Genomic DNA, 16,990 nt, shown 5'->3' with positions numbered 1-16,990 from the left:
AAAGTGAGCGCAGCTGAAATGTCAGTAATGATCTTTTATTGCACAAGAAAACTGTGGCAAGTTTGGTTGGTCAAATTTGTACCAAGAAGTCTGTCTGTGAACTGTCATGGATGTTTACAACAGACGTTTTTGGTAATTTTTTGGTAATAATTTACCATTTTAACTTCTCTTCCAAATATGTTTGGATAACCTGGATTTCTTGCCGAATCTGACTTATTTTTAGCAATGTTGCCACGTTCAGCAACTCTTTTGTTGAGGTTTTTTTTTTTGTTATGACTAATATCATCAAAAGCTTAACCTATGAAAATAGGGTCCAAGTGTTAATAAACCAGAATGATCCTTTAAACTAATATTTCCTTGACCCCCATTGGAAAATTCTCTTTTCTTTAAACCTTCGCAGGAAAGTCAGAGCAAGGAGTAAAGCCTCCAGAGGATTCAGCGTGTTGATGTTAGCCAACACAAGGACTTAATCATTTGACCTACATCATCCTGCTGCCCAGTGTGCTCTAATCTACCACATTTCATCTTTTTAGTAACTTCAAACCAGTTGAAATGCATGGGTGGCTGCGTAGGGACATCCCCTACATTAGAAACTGCACATATAACTGAAAGCCTCAGATTAGCTGACATCAGTGTAACTTTGTTGTTTTTTCTTTTTTTTTTTTTCCAAAAAAAAAAAAAAAAAAAAAAAAAAAAAAAGTCCCACAAGCAGATCTCAAGTTAAGATTCCACTTGTGATAAAAATTAAACCCATGTATCAAAAGAAGAGTATCGTCTTTGCTTAAACCCCTGCAGAGATAACGTTGCTGATTGGAGATGATGTTTCTGGTTTCACATCTCCGAGATAAAAATACAGTACACTAAAAAGCCTGCAACCTTCCCTCCAAAGCAGGTAAGAAGTCTTGATCTCATGCAGCCAGCTGAGTGTGTGTGTGTTATTTTTTTGTCTTTTTTTGTTTTGTTTTTTTGTTGGGTGGTCTGGGCAGTCGTGACATCAAACTGTTTTGAAGGTCAGATCTTTAGGAAGACCGAGGAGAATCCCAGTTGATAATTTAAAGTCTTTGTACAGAAAGTTATCCCATGCAGCGGGACTTTGACCTTCGACTCCTCTACGGTATGTACAGTGGTGTGCGTGAGCACATAAGAGAAACACCAACATGAGACATGTGGTGCATTAACATTTGCAAAAATATATCATATTTTTTTTTGCCTTACAGATTGACAATATAAATAGTAAATTATACATGGAAAATATATATGGGGACTGAAAACAGATACATTGTATAGGCTATGCTAACTTAAAGTGCTAAGATACTTAGATTTTTGAACAGGCCGCAAGCATAAAGGTATATTCTGACTAAAATTTTCCCTCCACTTGTAGAGAAGATGCATCAACATCAGTGCCCCGCCCTGCAGGGCACCATCAACGCTCCGTTAGGGTAAAACCGCCTTCGGGCTAATCCGAACATACTTTCACATTCATATTCTCCAGTTGATTTATCAGTAAATGAAATGTGAGACTGGAATGTTTTATACTTTCTTAACTGCCATGGAAACATAGTTCCTTGTTTAAGAGAAGTGAAAGTGAACTGGCATCCCTCACACGGACATTCTCTCCTCATCAAAACCTTAAAATCTTTACTCAAACTCAAACTAATCACGCTCCCATATGTCTTTTGTTTTTCTGTCCAGTTGGATCATTTCCATAAGCCAGCTTCTACCAGATCACTGTCCTTGGCATTTACTGCACAGACTCTTCTGCAAAATATACTGTTGTACATGTGTGAGATAGAAAATTTCAAAGCAGGTGTACAGTATTTAAAGCTAAGTGGTGAGAGTAGTTTGTCAAAATAGAGCTATTCAAAGATGTCTCAGGTCTCCCTGATCATTTACTGATCAACACTGAAACTAACACTCACATGCAGAGCCCCCGAACCCGCCAGCCCCTCTCTCATACATCGTCTTCAGCATTCTTTTGCTAAATCAAAGTGAACTACATTGTGAAGCGAAAAACAACACGATACCTGAAACTGTCTGAAACCACACAACAAGACTCATAACAAAACAGCAGCAACCAGAGCCAGTGATTATACAGGCAGAGCTGTCTCAAGGGCGATCGGTAAAGGACTCCGCATGTAGACTCACAAATCCAAGACGGACCCGTGTTTAATACTTTTGTCAAGCAGGCTCCCAAATCAAAACAGGTCCCTGCGCCATTTTGCATCCCCACCTGCTGTATAGATTATAGCTGACGCCGTGGCTCGCCTGTGATTCTACGTTTGACTTCCCATTTGGCCAGGTCTGCCGATCTCTTACATAATCTATAAGAGGAGAGCGCATATGTGTGCAGGCCGGGTTGCCATGGCGATCAGATCTTGCTGTTCTCCAGGTGGGAGTCAATGTGCTTGATGAGGGCATCGTCAGGGTAACCGACAGGGAATATCAGCTGGCAGAGAGGGCAGCTCCGCATGTCACTCTCCTCGGTCTCCATCCAGAGCTGCAGATCAACACACACACACACAAATACACACACACACATAAGCAGGTACAAACATGATTAGACAACAGCATCAATTGCATGTGGTCTTAAACTTACTCACTACACTGGATTGTATGAGTCATTCTGTGGGAGGCAATAAAATTACATCACTTGGTGAGTGATCACTTCACACTTACACAACAGGGACCACTTGGTCTTGCCATGAAATAGACTGACTAGTAGTAAATCCAGGTGGAAACGCTCATCCAATTACTGATTCATTGTTTTATCCAGTTCAGTTTAGAGTGAAGAGGACCATTTAGAGGACTAGTTCAGCCATTTAGGAAATGTACTTACTCACTTTCTTTCCAAGAGTGAGATGAGAAGCTCTTCTCATGTTTGTGCATTAAAAAATAGGTTTATATAATTTTTCAAGTCTGTTGAAATTTCGCTTGCTGCAATCATTCCTGTTCATTATGACCATTAGAAGATCTCCTCCAAATGTGCTTACAATGTAAGTGATGGAAGACAAAATCCACAGTCCTTGTTTTGAGAAAACTGTATTTAAAAGTTTTTCTGAAGATAATATGATGCTTCAGACGTCAGAGTTAGTCACACTGAGTAGATATTTTCCACAGTTACAGTCTTTATATATATATATGTCTCGACTGACAGTGTATTCCTGTTCAGCTGCAGTGGAATGACAGTAACAAAAAGAGGCACTAAACTTTGAAAGATGTTGACTTGATTTGACTAATTTGGACGGCTGAAGCCTCATATTAGCTTCAAATAAACTTTTAAATACATTTTTGCGCAGCTGTGGATTTTGTCCCCCATCACTTACATTAAAAGGGCTTTATGAAGAGATCTCTTAATGGTCAGTATGAACAGGATGAATGATTACAGCAAGAAAAAACATGTGTCAGTGTTCATTTGGGCACCTGACTGTTGTTTTAACATAAATATTATTTGTGAAAATTATGAGCCTATCCTTTGAATATGAAACTGGAGTCAGGACATGTTTAGCCTAACCTTACATATAAGCTTTTTCTGATCTGATTGCAGGTTGTATCATTTGTTAGTGCCTTCTAAAACTAATCTGACACAGCTATGGTTCATTTTTGGTTAGATTTAGATGCAAAAACAACTCAGTTAGGTTAGGTTTACATTTATTAATTATTATAGATCAGGGAGGAGCCATTGAGAATAAGTGCCTCACAAAGTTAAGGGAAACATCATGGTTTGGGTTAAACTAGATCAGGGGTACACCTGTAGCCTATTGGTTAAAATGTATACCACAAAACCACATCTACTGTTAAATTCTGGGTGTGGACCTTTGTTGCATGTTATACCTCATCTCTCTACTCTGTTTCCTGTCTCTCTTCACTTTCACCTATCAAATAAAAGCAACCAATCACCAAAAATAATCATTAAAAAAGCCTCCCACCCTGACCACATCCACTGCAGACTCTGTGGCTCCATAACAACGTCACACTAGCTGCTACAGGTCTTTGTCACTTTAATGTAAACATGTCAGTATTAGGCTGAAACAACTGATGCTGTTATTTTTCTTGCAGGAAGAGTTTTACTTAGCATAAAGACTAAAAGCAGGGGGAAACAGAGAGCCTGACTCTGTTAAAAGTTCAAAAATACCACTACCAGCACCTCTAAAGCTGTTTTATTTACATGATGTATCTCACTTGTTTATCTGAGAATGGACGGATGAACGGAAATGTAAAAGCAACAATTTGTGATTTAAGGAGTCATCTGTTGGAGTAATTCCTTGACAATACTTCATCCATACACTCTGTGCTGAGTTTTGGTCAGTGATCACAGGTTTCGGTTTTGGTCTAACTATGTACCAAACCTGGCAACCTCGCTTTGAGGAAGTTGTGCACAGTCCCTGCATCCGGATGTTGTTTGCCAAGAACAACCCTAACATCTATTAAATCACCCAGTCTAAAACCACATACTGTGCTGTCTTTTTTTATATTCTTTTTATGCCTGAGTTAAACATTGAGATACATGTTAATTAGTGAGCTTTACAGTTGTTGTCAGGCATATATTTAAACTTTACATAGCAAGAGCCAGACGAGCTGTTTGCCCCTGCCTCCAGTATTTATGCTAGGCTAGGCTAAACACATTCTGACACCATACTTGACACCAGACGTGAGACTGATATCAAAGAAAGCAAATACTGTAATATTCCTGTAGAGGCACTAGGAATGACAAAGAGACTACAAATTATTTCTAAGTTTCTTGTTCATCACTCCTACAGTAACTACATTTGTGAGAAAGTGACACTTGACGCTTTTTCAAAATGTTAATTGCTGCAAATTTATGTATCAAACTCATAAATACGCAGCTGCACAAACTTTTTCACACAGATTTTAATTAACTTCAACTCACGTTGATTGAAGGCCAGGACTGTGCATGCTCTGCAGACATGTACCCAGGCTGCGGGTGGCAGCTGAGGGTGTTAGACCGCTGAGGGATGGGGAAGGCTGAGCAGGACGCCGGGCCTCTCATGACACCGCTGGGCACCGCAGCAGAGAGCACGCCCAGCGTCCGCGGTGGGCTGATAGGATGCGGGCAGGTCCACTCCTCCTCGTCCTCAGAGGATTGTGGGGGCTGGGGGGCCGGTGTGGGAGGTGGAGGGGGCTCAAAATGAAGGTGGGCCACTTCAGACAGCGGGAATGGCATCTCTCTTGAGTGGCGCATGGAGCTCTCCCCGAGGCCCCCGTCTCCTCCACCACCTTGATGGGGAGACGGGGATCCTCTGTGTTGCAGTCCACCATGAGGAGAGCCCACATGTTGTGGCTGCTGTTTTACGTAGCCCTCAACGTAGGGCCGGGGCTTAGGCAGGGTGGAGACAGGGTCCAGGGAGAAGCGGGGCGGGCACTGGTAAGCTGAGGGGTCAGCAACCTCGGAGTAACTGCGACGGCCCTGGAAGCTGGCCCGCAGGTGCTGGGTGGGCGGCCGGCAGGAGTAAGAGGCCGGTCCGTCATTAATGTCCAGCAGGGGTGAGCGGCGGTGCATGTCTGGGGAGAGGCGCTGCAACACCGGGGAGCGTCTCTGTGGGATTGGGGAGTGGTGCGGCGGAGGTGGGACTGGAGAATGGCGCTGCGAGATGGGTGAATGGCGCTGAGATACTGGAGAGTGGCGCTGGTGGTGGATAGGAGAGTGACGCTGAACTGAGGGAACACATGGGAAAAACACACATTATAAAAACACATTTGAAAAAGCAACAACAACAAAAAATTTATGCAACTTGTATTATATTATATGACCAAAAGCACACATACCACATACTTTGACTTTGGTCTCGGCCCTGTTGCCATTTACAGGAAATCTTTATGCTACAACATTCAATGAGATTTTAGGCAAAATTGTGCTTTAGGGAAGGCCCTTTCCTGTTTCAAATCCAGCTTCATGACAATAGCCCTATGCACAAAGCCAGGTCCATATGGGTTTCCTAATTTGTTGGGAAAGAATTTGACTGGCCTGCACAGAGCCGTAGCTTCAACCTTGAGGTTTTATTGAACTTGAACTCTGACTGCAAGCTGGGCCTTGTCCAACAATGGTGGACCTCACTAATGCTCTTGTGGCTGAATGGGAACAAATCCCTGCAGCCGGGGTTCAAGAGTGGAGGCTGTTATAGCAGCAGATTAATGCCCATGGTTGTGGAATCAATTCCTCATGGATCACATTGGGTTTGGGGGCATTGTATATCAATGGTTTGCCTCCTACCTTGCAGACAGGACACATTTTGTACAGATTCAGAATTACCGGTCAGAAAGCTCCATAGTCTACCAAGGAGTTCCACAGGGTTCAGTGTTGGGGCCAGTCCTGTTTATTATTTACCTCTTCCCTCTTGGCTACATCTTCCGGCACTAAGGTATCCATTTTTACTGTTATGCTGATGATACACAGCTATATGTGTCCAAGAAACCCACTTCTACTCTCCTCTCCAGTACCTTCACTGCTTGTCTCTATGATTTACACATATGAATGACAAAAAACGACCTAAAATTCAACAGTAGTCAAACCGAGCTACTCCTCATTGGCACTAAATTCACACTTGCTAAAACTAATATTTGCTCACTCCCCATCGAGCCACCATACTCTTCTCCACACAGGTTAAGAGCCTTAGTGTTACCCTGGACAGTACCTTCTCTTTCTCCAGTCATATAAACAATGTGTCCCAGATTGCCTTTTTCCACTTGCAAAACATCTCCAGACTGCTTTAACGCATCGCTCCATGGATGTCTTAGTCAACGCCTTGGTCACGTCATGCAGCAACTACTGCATCCTGATCCTGATATTGATCCTGGCATCCCTAACAAACAGATTCACCAACTTCAACTCATCCAGAACTCTGCAACACAGATTATAAGACGCTCAAAGTCCACTAAACATGTCACTCCCCTGCTGATTCAATTACACTTGCTCCCTGTGTCACAACGGATTAACTTTCAAATCTTATTATTAAAATTTAAAGCTCTTCATAATCTATCCCCTGCTTATCTCGCAGACCCCCTTCAGACTTACACTCCCTCTCGCTCCCTACGGTCTTCATCAGCAGGTCTACTGGTACTACCAGCCATCAACCTCACGACAATGGGTGCCAGGGCCTTCTCCTATGCTGCACCCAAACCTTGGAACTCCCTTTCCCCTCACATCTGCATACTGGACTCTAAAAACCCATCTTTTAAAACTAGCTTTTTGACTGCATTAACTGCTTCTTATTTTTAATGTCAATCTTAACCTGTTACTGAGCTATGCTCTGTTGTTTATTACATGTTTTATTGATGATTGTACTGATGTTTATTACTGCTGATTGATTATTGTATTACTGATCTTAAATAACATATTGTAAGGTGACCTGTGTCATGAGTGTCATGAAATGTATTATTATTATTATTATTATTATTATTATTATTATTATTATTATTATTATGCTCAAATATTTTCTCAGATCTTTGCTGCCCCCTTTGGTATCAATTGTTCAGTTGGCTGAAAATGCTTATATGCATTTTGTCATAAGAGGCTGGTGGCAGTTTGTATAAAATAAACCCTCCTACAGACACTACATCAGGATGTTCAGTCAATATAAATGTACATTAAGTTTCTCTATGCTTTCATAAAAATATTTATATCTGTACAAGTACAGTTTCCTGTAATTACAGGATATGTTGATGAGTCAGTCACCTCTGTAGTCACCATTGTGTAGAACCTCTACTTCCCATATCAAAGAGGAAACATCATTTATGGCCAGTTGGTAAAGGTGTTAAAAGGGAGGGGGTGTTAATGCTGCTCTCTGAGCCTTCAAATAAGGACGAAACAGTCAAATGACACTCAGTTCACACTTAGTCTTATGGTATAACACCCAGAAGAATTTTTTATGGCTCCACCCAAATTCTCACTGACTATTTCAACAATATAAAATATAAAATATTCAAGTATTTGTTTTTAAAGATTTTAAGTGTTGTTAAAGATAGATAAGGGGCATTCATATTATTTGCACAATCCTGTGGCTAATTAAACAGAAGTGCCATTCAAGTCATATTTTTTAGATTAATGTGATAAAACTCCATAACTTTCTCCATACTTAGCTGCATAAAACACAGTTATTTGTTAATTTATGCAACATTGTTTTCCAGTTTGCACTATCTACTGCTCTGTAGAGGCACTGCATGTGGTGCCTTTTGGTTTGTGGTAGGTAAAAGATGCACAGTTGTGAGACATTAGCTATGCGTGTGACTTTGTGAGCAGGAAGAGAAAGGTGTTGCTACTACTTAGCAGTTGTAAGTTGTACTCTACAACATGCTTGTGTTAGTTTCTATCTGTGTTATCAGCTTTAAGTGAGAAAACTGTTACAATGCTGTCATTAGAATGGCCCTGGCAGAAATTTTGAAACCTGATGCATTGATAGTATTTTATTTAAATGACACTTAATTTTCTTAAAGTACCAGCATCTATCTAAAAAAATCAAATTTTTATGATGAATTTACAAAATGTTACGTATAAATTTGGTTGTCAACAGAGGTTATCCTCCAGCAGAGCATTTAATCAAGTACTGTACTTAAGTACACATTTGAGGAACTTGTACATTAATTGGGTATTTCCATTTTATGCTGCCGTAGTTTTTACTCCACTACATTTATTTGACCGCTATTGTTACTATAGTTACGTTACAAAGTAGGATTTTACATACAAAACATATGATGCAATGTTAGATTAGACACCTGTGGGTTAAATGTTCTCTACCACAAGTAACTACAACATCAAAACTGTACTTCAGTAGCCTAATAATGATTCAGTGATATAACTGTACAGTCACAGGGGCCATTTATTTGTACTTTTCATATTTTATGTACATTTTTCATGATACTTACATACTACATCCTACTTACAGTGTATAAACTCTCCCCACCACTGCAGGACTGAGAGGTTTTCCACATCATACACTTACAGTATTTCACATGGCAGGATGCTAACCTGGACTAGCCTGCTCCTGCGAGGCTTTCCTCAGGATCTCCGTCTGCTTGGAGCTCAGCGCTTGGAGGCGACCCAGCTCTTCTGTTAACTCTGTGTAGGCCAGAGCCAAATTCACCCTGGAGGAAGGAGGAGGAGGAGGAGGAGGAGGAGGAGGAGAGGCAATTATGTAATTATCATAATCATTGTCATTACAGAGTATTATAATGTTGGTGAAATGTTAATGTATTACAACTGATTATACAAACACTGTAATCTGTTTAATCTTTAAAACTCACACTGTATACAAGTGATGGGTGTTAATCAGGTACTTAAGATGTGTGGAGCTGATCTTCTTCTCCTCTTTAAACTGAATGACTTCTGCAGTACTGACACAGCCTCACATATCAGGCTGGCTAATTGAGAGGCTTTAGAAGCTCATATTTTTAGAGTGCAAGTCGCAGGGCATATGATTGAAGTGCATAAAATCACACCATTCCATGCAAGATGTGTCATGACTCTCTCAGGGGCCGTACTGACAGAGCAACTCTATTTCAAGAACCGTAAACAAGGATGGTTGGCTTACAGGCTTCTGTGTCTTTAACCATGGCAACAAGCTGACTTTGTCTCAGCTCATTAGCTTACGGATTGAAACTGATCTGAATCCTGCAAACATAAATTACTGTGAGGCAAGCGTTATACAAGTAGATATGAGGAATAATCTGTCAGCACACTGTTGATCTCTAAGCATTCATTTGATAAAGATGGCATAAAGAGAGATATTTACTATATGTGGTTAAAAGCAAAGAGATAGAGGTAGTGTAGGCTGCATTACAGCAGAGGATCAGGTTCAGATAGAAAGAAGCTACTTTAGTAGTTAGTCACTGCTGGTGCCAGCTGCCTTCATATCTAGTTTCAATTGGCTTATCTCAAATGTCTAACCAATTTTTATAAACTCCTCAGTCTTGACCTGAAATTGACTCATTCCAGCACCAATTAGTGGTAGATTGTAAGGTTAATTACAGAATGTGGCATGTTAGAAACCTTGAAATCAAACCTGAAATCTTAAAGATAATAAGTTTATCGTGCCAGTTTGAGTAATTTCTTGTAAAGAGCAGCATTTTCCAAAAATGAAACTTTTCATTAGTTTCATAAATGCAGTAACAAATGTACAGCAAGGTGGCACCTTTTTAAGTTTAAAGAAAAAAAACCAACAACCTTATATGAGGTTAACCGTAAGCGCAGACAACATGAGCGCCAGTCACTGTTAATTAACGGAAAGACGCTGTGCACGAGTATCACAAGGTTTTCTGCCAGACACATATCTGATGAAGCACTGCGGATAACCAATTTAACCTCTTTGTTGATGAGAACTTGACTCAGCTCGTTCCTCCATACAGATCGTGGCAGATAAGAAATTACAAACAACGTTTATGAATATCCTGGGGATTTCTACTGCAGAAATAGGAATAGATATAAACTTCCACTGCATCACCAGCGCCAAAAAGAGCCATAAAAAAAAAAAAAAGTATCCGGCCCACACAGCAAATAAAACATACTGTCAAATTAAAAATATCTTCCTCGGTACACCCACTCAATTAAGTCTTCCCACTTGTGTTTGTAAGCGTGATACTTGGGTACCTATCAGAGAAACTAGTATATCTGCATTTTTTTTGTACAAATAACAGTTTTTACCTTTTTTACATTTTCAGATATCTGCAAAGACATGCACTGAAAAGTATGTTTACCATTCCAGTGTTGTGTTATTAGCAGTAATTGAACAGTTCTTCTTAAACACTACCACCACTACAAGTACATCACCCCAATTCAACTTAAAACATAGACCCTGTTTCAGGGAAGCTCACAATTTAAAAAAAAAACCTGAAAATAAGTCATAAATTCCAGTGATTAGTTGGCTTTTGTGCCTAGCCCACCTAGTTTTCCGCCAACCCGCTATGACTCAGAAAGAGAGGGGTATTGAGCCCCCTTTCATCTCCCACCTTACAACAAACAAAACACCTCTTTGTGGAGTTGGTGGAACGTGACAGTAACATTGAAAAGAAACAGGTCATCAAAGCTAAAAACGCATGCTCTGTACACCCTGTACTGTATTGTATGTAGCTTTGAATAGAAACCTCCTGCAAACATATAAATTCATTTGATGCATCAGTAGGAAAATTACAATCATTCAGGTTACTTACTGGCATGGTGGGTGGAGAATAGAGTATAATATTGACATCACCGAAGCACCCAAAAAATATAATTCGTATAATTTCTCCCTCATTACTCTAAGGTGACTGCCAGCTACAGCTCTACATTGTGCGCTTTCTCTCTAAATGTGTTTAGATTCATGCACCTCTTCCTTTTCACACTTGTACTGTCCCCTTTTTAATTTTACCGGTGTGTTTTGATAATCTGTGCGAAACATCCCGGTCACACAGCAACACCTCTCACTCATGGTGCCATTTAGTAGTAAAGTCGACGTGTGAACACCTGCACGAGTGCACTGCATGCACGCACTAATTTTACAGGGCTTCTCAAACATCACTTGTTTCAGAAAGGCTGTGAAAAAGGGTCCCTGAGTTGTTTTCATCTCTGTGTGTCTAAAAATACTTTGCACATTTGCAAGCATGCATCTACCCTTTTACGCTTATTTTTGGTTTGCTTCCTTTATGTTTGCCCGTAACTGTGCGCACATACTTTAGAATGTACAGTACAAGTGCGTAGGAGGGGTGTGATGATGTTGATGCAGCATCGATGAAAGACTTGAGCCAGTGAATCGATCAGGTGCAACAGTATGTGTGTGTGTGTGGGAGAGAGCGTGGGCTTGAAATCTGACCTGCGATCTGATCAGACATTTCAAAGAAACGCAGCTGCCTTTGAGATCTGAGCTTCTCTTTGTTGGCTTATGCTCAAGAGTAATAATCAATGTTATTTTTTAAAATCTCCTGGGGCTCATTCACTCACATTCAGGACATGACCTCGGGGAGGGGAGCGTGTCACTTGAATGCATGACGGTCAGCATGACGTGGCTGTGATAAATTTTCGGCTTAACTGTGTGTGGTCACTGCGTGGTTCTGTTATCTGGAAAGAGTAGATATGAGTGATACTATAACAAATGCAGGAACTGAGTTTGGGTCTCCACTGCTTGCCTTCAGCCTCATGAGTGGGGGGCAGGTGTTAAACAGCTATCAGATCACGGTGGGGGCTTTTCACACTCTGCAGTTCATATTCTGTTAACCTCTACTTCTGCAATCTGCATGAGGCACTTTCAGCTGAACACAGAAAGGTGTCAAACAGTTCTCAGGCAAGTGTAGTGTAGGCAATGAAGTGTGTCTTAAAATGTTAAGTGATGTTTTTGGGGGCAATTAAAATATAAAAGTGGATTTCCAAAAGATGCTCTTTGTGGTTTGATTTTCGGCTGAATTGAATCTAATAAGTCTGCCGTTACCTCAGTGGTGATTTTTTTGAATTTCCAACAAGAAATGGGAATTCCACTTCGACTAAAAATCATCATGTCGTGATTTATTGGAAACTAGTCTCACTTTCTGAAAGGAAAGGAGGAATTAGTCAGTCACTGAGCATACTGATGTATAGAGAGGAGGGTGGAGGGTGGAGGGGTAGGTGTACGTGTTGCCAGGTGGCTGCCAACGTTAACAGCACTGTGGTTGGTGAGGTCAGCCCATTCCCCCAGTTATGATTAGTTATGAGTTATACGCAGACAAAGGTGCAGAAATGTCATCACAAAAACATGTGTGGTAGTAGAATTTGTCACAAACTCACCAAACAAGGAGAGAAGTGGTAAAAAAGAAAAACTTCAAATAAATAAGAATATTTTCTGACTAATGTAAGATAGTTAAGTTAAATGGTAAATGTTATCTTTCATCAAATCAATTCCTGCTTTCAACAATTTTAAAGGACATGGATGATGATTTTCTGTATTTTTCTTACTGTCAACAAATCTCATGTGCAGAGCCGAACCAACAATGAATTTATCTATTTGCAGGTATTGCGTGTGTGTATCCAAATCCTGATATATCTTATTCCTCTGAGCCTCCGTTGTTGTCAAAAAACTAATAAAAACACGTCACTGAGCCGCACCGCTGCACTGGGTGACATGTTTCTTTACCACAAAGAGTTTCCTGATGGTAGTTTGTTTAGAAACTGATCCAAAGACTAATAACAGTGGTCATGTTTTTAGTCTCCGGAGAGTAGTTCTTTGTATGGCAAACACCACTGTGCATGTGGCTTCACTAGCTTGTTGTACTACATATCACAACCTCTTGACTTTATAATAAAGTTATTTACAGTGTACAATGTCGCATAAAGTCAAGAGTTAAGCTAGCGAAGCACTGTAAATGCACCCCAGTGATGTGTTTTTAATAGTTTTTGGACAACAATGAGGTCTACAGCACAGAGGAATAAGATATATCAGGCTTTGGATAATTGTAAGTAGATCAGTTCATCGTTAGTTCGGCTCTGCACATGAGATCTGTTGGCAATAAGAAAAATAAAGAAAATTGCCAGCCATATCCTTATAGAGGTAGTGATATACATAATAGAGAAGCTTTAAACATATCAGAGTAAGACCCCCCCTCCCGCAAAAGTGCTGATGCTTATTAGGGCAAAGGTTGTTTGTGAATATACTCCACAACACATACATATGAATCTGTGCAGTTTACACTAAATGAACCCAATTACAAGAAAAAGCACCAGGGTATACAGCATAGGCATTGTGGGTTCTCAGTAGGAGTGATATTGTTGAGTAAAACCAAAAGGTGACCAAGGTCTGGAAAAAAGTAGTAGGCTTCCACCACACATTCACTAAAACGCAGCCTCTCTTAGCTGCATGTACTTTCAGTTTGATCCCCATCGAAACACTTCTGGGGTTTCATTGTGTGGGAGTCATTTGCCCAACCTTGCTGTGGTTTCTTCTTTTTCTTTTTATGATACCTGTGACACCTTGTAAACAGTCATACAACACTCGGGGCAATTTGACAGCGGTATGAAAATAAGTTACTTTCATTCCTCTCAATACAAGTTGAACCCGTTTCTCTTATTGGCTATATAGATGATTAAGAAATTAAAGGAAAGACAACAGCTTGAATACTCACTATTGGTCTTATTCTATTAGCTTCTGGTGTGGACGAATGAGTGAACGCATGCACAGATAGAAGTATGTGGACATCATGCCTCAAAAAAGATGTCAAACAAGTAAACAGACATGAGGAAATGGACAGGAAGGCGTCCTACTCTGTGCTTACACTGCCCCCTACTGCTCAGATTAATCTCTTGCCAAAACCTCCTTGAGCAAATGTTCACAACAGAAAACTGTGGTGTTACAGTTGAATGCACATATAGTAGAGTATACAGTACAAACAGCTTTTGTGCCGAAACAAAAATACTCCTTTATTAATGCTATGTTTGAACCCAGTTAGCCTGCGTTGGAAAGAGCTTGTCTAGTTTCTAATGAGGCCCCTGGAGGTCGGCCTGAGCACATCACAGCAGGAGAGTGAAAATACAGATCAGCAGGGGCTGCTGGAGAAACATTTCTCCTTTCGCTCTTGTTCTTTTTGTTCTCCACTGTTGCCTCACCGATGCTCCAATATCTCTACACCTCCTTCCATATTTACCCCCTTCCTGACATGATTACATTTATCCCTGATCACTCCATATTTTATTTCTCCCCCCCCCTCCCTCTCTCCGTTCCTTCTCCCACCACCAAGCGGTCACTGCTGTGGTCACTTACTGCTCATCTCCCACCTTCTTTATCCACTCCACATCACACTGCTTGCACGGAGAAGTCATTTCCTGCCGAAGTAGAGCGTGAAATTAGATTAGTATGCAGGTGCTGTAAGAATATTGGACAAAATCTGACAGCAAAAGACTATCGAGGCAACATGTTAGGAGGTAACATCATTGGAAAAAAAGTGGTTGTGGATGAAAACAGGTCTGCAATTGATAATTATTACTCAAGGGCTGTATGTTTATGTGTGTGCACCTGTGATGGCTTTATGTGTGTAGGTGTGTACTGCAAAGAATCAATTTTTTTTTTAGCAATACTGGGCCAACAAAGAAAGGAGCTGCTCTATTTGGAAAGTTGAGATTTTGTCTCTTTTTAGGTGATTAAAGAAGAAGAACTTAAGTGGAATATTCAGAGCAGCACTAATGGAAAATACTGTAGCTGCAGATTAAATGCAGTCCAGTGTAACTTCCTGGGTAGAGTCTCACTCTGACACTGCTGTTTTGGGATTTCTTTGTCCCTGTGAAGTTCATCGCCTAAAGCTTGACACTAAACTGGCAAGGGCACGGTTTTGTTTCCCACTGGAGACACCCATGCCAAAAATATGTGTTGCACCTGGGGCTGTGAAGCTGTAATAACACTGTCTATCATCTGTTGTGTTACAGGATGACCTGTTGGGGTGGTGGATGGGTGTGTATCTTGTTCATAGTTAGTTTGCATCTCAACACAAAGGATTGATGTTGGCTTTTTTCAACCGTATCAAGATCTTTTGCTAACCTTAAGTGTTATATTTGCCTACTGTTCAAATCACATCAGAGTTACTATATAATCATGACTTGAAAACTTGATTTTTTAAAGCCCTGATATCTCCGACTTGACCTTTAATAATACGACAGTGTCTCTTCACTTCAGCCAAAGTTTTGTTTAAGGTCATTTAACCCAAATTTAAAAGACACAGTGATACATTGTCAAAGCACAGTATTTTCAACCTTCACATGACCAACTCTGCAATCATATAACCGCCTAGAGTTGTCCGACGACATGAACGCTCACAAGTTGTAAACAACTCTAACCCTCTCTCTACCATCCATCCTATATGACGTGAGCATTGCCTTGACCATATTGCAGAAATAAATCATTTTAAAAAGGTTATAATTGAAAGTAATCTGGGGTTTTGCAGAATCGATCAATATCAACTTCCAGGCATCAGGTTTGACATTGATAAGTCTCTGATTACTTCTCACAAATCAATCAGACGACTTAGGGAATGCATCATGAGAAAGTATTGGGGTGAGCTGTTTCTCTGACAGTGTCCTTGACATAATTTAAATTCTCCCAATGCAGCAAACTCCTCCCATGTGACAACAGACTAAAACAAACTAACACTGACCCTCTCCCTCTGGCTGTTCTGCAGCTGTCTCATCTCCTCCTTCAGTCTCTCGCACTCGGCCTTCAGCTCCTCTTCCCGCTGACACGCCCCTTGGGCCTCGTGCCGCGCCCCCTCTAGCTCCGCCTCCAGCTGCTGCAGCTTTAAATCCGACAAGGCGTCAAGGCTGCGGGAGCTTTGAAGGGTCAGGCCTGGACAGTCCAGCACTTGAGGGGACGGGTGGTGGGGGGAGGCGGGGAGACAGAGAGAGAGTTGAAAAGGAGAGAGAGAGAAAATGTACAGACAAAACACAACATTTTCATTGCTTTTTCTCCCTGACTGATGCAGTCTTCTTCCGTCCGCAGCTGTTGTACAATAGATGAGTATAACAGAGTAAAAAAGCGGACTTTTTCCAAGGGCAGCGTCTTTCAGCGTGTACCTGGGTGATGTGATCAGCGTGGGCATGTTAGTGATTCAGCTCCGCTCACACAGACTCAGTCCTTGAGCCAGAAGACACTGTAACAGCGCATCACTATCATCTTGTATCCCGGCTCCTCCTGCCTCCTCACCACCAGCACACTCGTATGTATTCACAGGTGCAAACATACTGTTCTGCAAGGGACCGCGAGGCTTTTTCCTCACACATGCACCCTCATACATATGCAAACAGCAGTTAATCAACACTTTACATCTCTAACTTGCAAACTCTGACTGCATATCACAAATTTAAGGAACAAAACAGCTCATGCATATGTTTTTACATGAGATGGTTTCGATGCAAAATTATACATCCTCTTTATCAAAGTATGCCCGCAGAAGAGGCATCTGTTGAGGTGGTGGTGACACATTTCTTCCTTTTTTCCATCATCCACCCACATCGTTGAAGAGGGCAGAGTTGAGCAACTGCAGCTGAAGTTTAACAGAA

At 41.0% G+C, this 16,990-nt stretch overlaps 1 protein-coding gene across 4 annotated transcripts in view; it reads right to left on the bottom strand.

Moving 5' to 3' along the window:
• Positions 1-676: 676 nt before the first annotated feature.
• The window catches only part of tbkbp1 (TBK1 binding protein 1), a 66,760-nt gene continuing 50,446 nt past the window's right edge, over positions 677-16,990 (bottom strand). For all 4 annotated transcript variants that reach the window (XM_042396948.1, XM_042396950.1, XM_042396947.1 and 1 more), the window contains 5 exons: positions 16,090-16,292; positions 14,706-14,767; positions 8,981-9,096; positions 4,889-5,673; positions 677-2,497 (listed from right to left, as the gene is read on the bottom strand). In XM_042396948.1, coding sequence (XP_042252882.1) covers positions 2,369-2,497; positions 4,889-5,673; positions 8,981-9,096; positions 14,706-14,767; positions 16,090-16,292 — 1,295 coding nt within the window. In that variant the 3' untranslated portion in view covers positions 677-2,368. The remainder of the gene's footprint in view (positions 2,498-4,888; positions 5,674-8,980; positions 9,097-14,705; positions 14,768-16,089; positions 16,293-16,990) is intronic.

Source organism: Thunnus maccoyii, chromosome 20 (assembly GCF_910596095.1).
Source record: "Thunnus maccoyii chromosome 20, fThuMac1.1, whole genome shotgun sequence".
Taxonomy (NCBI): Eukaryota; Metazoa; Chordata; class Actinopteri; order Scombriformes; family Scombridae; genus Thunnus; species Thunnus maccoyii.
Note: the sequence above shows the minus strand (reverse complement) of the source record. Positions and strands in the feature narration are given on the sequence as shown.